At 52.1% G+C, this 4,571-nt stretch overlaps 1 protein-coding gene across 1 annotated transcript in view; it reads left to right on the top strand.

Moving 5' to 3' along the window:
* The window catches only part of PCDH12 (protocadherin 12), a 13,486-nt gene extending 12,561 nt beyond the window's left edge, over positions 1-925 (top strand). Inside the window, exon 4 of the mRNA XM_035014345.1 lies at positions 62-925. Within this exon, the coding sequence (XP_034870236.1) occupies positions 62-543 (482 nt within the window). The 3' untranslated portion in view covers positions 544-925. The remainder of the gene's footprint in view (positions 1-61) is intronic.
* The last annotated feature ends 3,646 nt before the right edge of the window (positions 926-4,571 follow it).

The following is a 4,571-nucleotide window of genomic DNA, read 5'->3' as shown; positions in this document are numbered from 1 at the left end:
CCCCGCCCCCCCCGCCCCCCGCCCCCTCCGGCCCTCACCGGCTCCCCTCCTCCCCGTGCAGGCCTGGCCCTGGACCGGCTGAGCGCCCCCGACCCGGCCTGGATGGCGAGGCTCTCTCTGCCCCTCACCACCAACTACCGCGACAACGTGTTCGCACCAGACGCTCCGGCCCTAGAGGAGCCCAGGACCTTCCAGACGTTCGGCAAGGCGCCCGGGCCTGGGCTGAGCCCGACGGGCACGCGGCTGGCCAGCACCTTCCTCTCGGAGATGAGCTCGCTGTTGGAAATGCTGCTGGAGCAGCGCTCGGGCGTGCCGGTGGAGGCGGCCTCCGAAGTGCTGCGGCGGCTCTCGGTGTGCGGGAGGACCCTCAGTCTGGACCTGGCCACCAGCGGGGCCTCGGGCACGGAAGGACAGGGGGGCCCGGGGGCAGCGAAGGCGGCCGAGGGCAGGACTGGCGGCGGCGGCGGCGGCGGCGGCGGCAGCGGGGGCCTGTGGATCCAGGGGCCAGGGGCCCTGGGAGACGTCAGGGAGCCCAGGCCCTGAGGATCCTGGCACATGAGCTGCTTTCTCAAATCTTTGAACTCACGGTCCAGCGGTGGCCCAAGAACTTTAGGGGGACCGATGGTGCCCCGCAGAGGAGGCGGGGGCCCCACGACTAATAGCCGGCTGATCAAAGCAGCCCCTTGTTAGGGGCTGGCTCTGCCTGTGAGTTTTTGGAGGACCGAGACGTGTGTGGCTGAAATGAGTGTTTGCTGGCAAAACACGTGTAGAGCACAGGGGGTCAGTCTGCCCTGTGGGACAGATGCCAAGGAGTGTCCTAAGCAAGAAAGGATGGCCTCATCGCATACTTGAGGGTGGGGGCTGGATCCTGGGGTGCCAGGCAAAGCTCTCTGACCTACTAATAAAGGAAAAGCACTGGCTCATTCTCCTGTGTGCACCTGTCAAGGTGGGGGAGGGTAGGGGAGGTTAACAGAGTGAGGGTTCCTTGTCACCCATTCCCTGGCAAGAGGGGATGCTGGACCTGGACCGGAGTAGAGCGCAGAGGTACACAGTGATTAACATGTGGACTCTTGACCCCACTTCTCTATTGCTACATCATCAAATAATCTGCTTCTCGGAGGCAAAATTAGGGCTAAGAAAAGCATGACTATTTATAGAATGTTTATGTGAACCAGGCCCCAGGCTTTACACTAGGATTTAATTTAATTTTCCAACAACCCTAGGAGTGAGGTGTTATCCCCATTTCACAGACAAGGACATGAGGCTTGGAGAAGCAGAGGGTCTTGCCCAAGATCAAGGGTAGAGACAGAGGGGTGCCTGAGTGGCTCAGCTGGTTAAGTGTCTGACTCTCGATTTTGGCTCAGGTCAAGATCTCGGGGTCATGAGATCAAGCCCAGGTGGGGCCACGCAGGCTCAGCAGGGCTTCTGCTTCCTTCCCTCTTCATTTGTCCCTCCCCCTGCACATGCACGCTCTCTCACTCTCTCTCTCTAAAATAAATAGATAAATCTTGGGGCGCCTGGGTGGCTCAGTCGTTAAGCATCTGCCTTCGGCTCAGGTCATGATCTCGGGGTCCTGGGATCGAGCCCCGCATCGGGCTCCCTGCTCTGCGGGAAGCCTGCTTCTCTCTCTCCCACTCCCCCTGCTGGTGTTCCCTCTCTCGCCATGTCTCTCTCAGTCAAATAAATAAATAAAATCTTAAAAAATAATAATAATAAAATAAATAAATCTTAAAAAAAAAAAAAGAGTAGAGGCAGAGCCAAGATTTGGAACCAGGACTGACCAACACCAAAACCTATGCCCTTGACCTTGACACTGGATTGCCAGCCAAGGAAAGGAAAGGAAAAGGCCCCACAGGTGAGCTTTTCTCAGTAGTGGACTTGTCTGAGTTCCCCTCATGAAACACTGTTGGAAAGAACATTTCTAAAGCGGCTCAGGCCTGCACGGCTCTGCATTTCCAAGCACAAAACAAGAGGGACTGGGATCTGATCTGACACAGGCCTGGGCCTCTGCAGGCTCCTGTCCTTTCCCAGCGATTAGCCCTTCAGGTACAGAAGTCATGTTTGCAGACCCAGCGTTCATGGGTAAATCTTCCTCTGTCGCAGCAGGTTTGGGCCTGTGAATTCAGGCCCTAGAGGACAGTGTATGAACTGGGTCTCTGAAATCGATACTGACAACAGGAAAACTTCCAGGGCAGGAAGCAGCAAAGAAATAGCCAATATCTTAGCAAGGCTCAGCCATATAATTTTCCTGGAAATTTCCAAGCAGTCATTCAGCTTCTCAGTAGCATGGGACTCTCCTCGACACTGAAGGCAAAAATTCCTCTCTGTGCTCCTCCTTCCGTCCTCTTTTGGAGGCCAGTATTCATGTTCACTGTCCACAGAAATGGGCCAATCATACTCCTGACCAAGGATAATGAAAGCCATGTAAACTTGGAATCCAATGTGGCACCATTATCCTGTTATTCTATGTTACAGATGACGAAAATAAGGCTCCCGAGAGTTAAGGGCTTAAAGAGCAGAGTCTCTGGGTCTCTTCAGGCCCCAGTGATTTCCTTCCAAGATCTGTGATTTTTAAGCTGTTGGGCTCCCCAAGGCAATGAGAGAGGCTGGGGAGACTGAGCAGGCAGGGTCTCCAGCTTGACCAGCCAGGAGACTGACACAAAACAACACCTGATGTGTACTTACTTGTTGAATGCATGAATGAATGAATAAATCAATAAATCAATACTTCAGAGTTCCCTTTTATCTGTATTGGAGCTCTAGCTAAGACATCATTATGAAGAAAAAAGTTTCCATTATGTGAAATCAAAGTCTAAAAACCACAGAACTAGAGTAGACAATGTTGACTGCAACCACCCCCCTCTGCAATTACTAGTGGATTTTTGATGCAGAGCTGGTGTTGGGGGGGTCGAGAGAAGAAGAGATGGGGGAAGAGGTAACCTAAGAAACCCGGAACCTAATTAATTAATTAATTAATTAAAAAGAAACCTGGAATCACGGCTGTCACCTAGATCATTGGATACCCTGGATCACTGCTTCACTCTGGTTCAGAAGTCCTTAATCTGTAGACCTTGTGATTACCAGGCAAATCCTTGTGTATAGGCATTTTTCTAGGCAGAAGATATGAAGTCCTTATTGGATTCTCCAGGGAACGTGTTGACCTATGAAAGGTTATGCTGCACTGGTCTCAGTCATGGCCTCAACCTCCACAAACACAGGTAATTTCAGTCATAAGGAGCCAGAACAGTATATCACCAAGGAAAAGGCAAGACTGAAAAAGCTGCCTTGTGCAAAGCCACATGGCGTGTCTGTGGCAGGGCTAGGATCTGGATCTGGGATTCATATGATTTTTTTTTTTTAAAGATTGTATTTATTTGAGAGAGAAAGAGAGCATGAGCAGAGGGAGCAGGGGCAGAGGGAGAGGGAGAAGCAGACTCCCCACTGAGCAGGGAGCCCAACTTGGGGCTCCATCCCAGAACCCCGGGATCGTGACATGAACCGAAGGCAGACGCTTAATGACTGAGCTGCCCAGGTGCCCTTAATGTTCTTTTTAATATATCAGCAGTTCCTAACCTGGGGTCCACAGTTGGGCTTCAAGATCCATGAATTAGCTGAATTGTATGCAAAATTGGAGGAAGCACACTTTTCTATGGGAAGAGTCAGTGCTTTCACCACATTTTCAAAGGGCTCTGTGACCTAAATAAGATGAAGGACCCCTGTGATCCTCTCTGCCGGTCCTCGGTTCTGCCTTGCCCACAGACCCTGGACAACTCACGGGTAGAGCTGTTTCTGTTCTGGGGCAACCGATGTCCGGTCCGCGTGGGGACGTACGTACTTGAGGTCAGTGCCCCCTTCTTGCCTGGGGACACTCAGCCCTTTCCCAGGAACAGGCTGAGAGTGACAGGGGGTATGGTGACAGAACGGAGCGTGCTGAACAGGAGGGTTACAGAAACTTCTTCGCATCAGCCAAGATGTCAAAGCTGAGACTTCGGACATGCTCAGAACAGTTTTCACCAAGATGGGCTCTGTCCCCCGGGAGACTGAGGGGGCAGGCAAGCCAGCCAGCACTCAGTTAAATGTCGTCTTAATTTGGAAAGCGCAGAGGGACATTTTTTATCAATAGTCAGCCGTTCTCCAGCACAAGGAGTGCAGTGCGGTGCTCACTTGGAGCCTGCGGGCAGCTCAGATTGATAGGCAGCCTCCTTGTCTGTCACCCAACTTCAGCTTGGCAGCTCACTGACCCTACCTCTCCTCTGGCTGAAACAAGCTTGAGATGGCAACCACTACCCAGGGGACTCTGAAGAGAACCCAATCCCCACAGGAAGACAGGAGAGGGAGGGAGGTGTCTTAGCACTTGCTCAGCCTGGCACGTAGTATGCACCTAGAAAATAGGTCAGCCTTTTCCAGCTCCTACTAAGGATGGAGTACAATGTAATGGGTAAGGGGAGGAAGGAGCCATGATCAGAAACATTCATTCAGCAAACACTTTGTATTTATTGATTACTATGTGTCAGAAGTAGCGCTGGAAATAGCAGTAGGGGGTATACAGAATCGTTCATGCAACAAATATT

The sequence above is a fragment of the Mirounga leonina genome, unplaced genomic scaffold (genome assembly GCF_011800145.1).
Source record: "Mirounga leonina isolate KUSES-001 unplaced genomic scaffold, KU_Mleo_1.0 Mir_168, whole genome shotgun sequence".
In the NCBI taxonomy this organism is placed as follows: Eukaryota; Metazoa; Chordata; class Mammalia; order Carnivora; family Phocidae; genus Mirounga; species Mirounga leonina.
The sequence above is the reverse complement of the archived record's forward strand: the minus strand, read 5'-3'. Positions and strand labels throughout refer to the sequence as shown.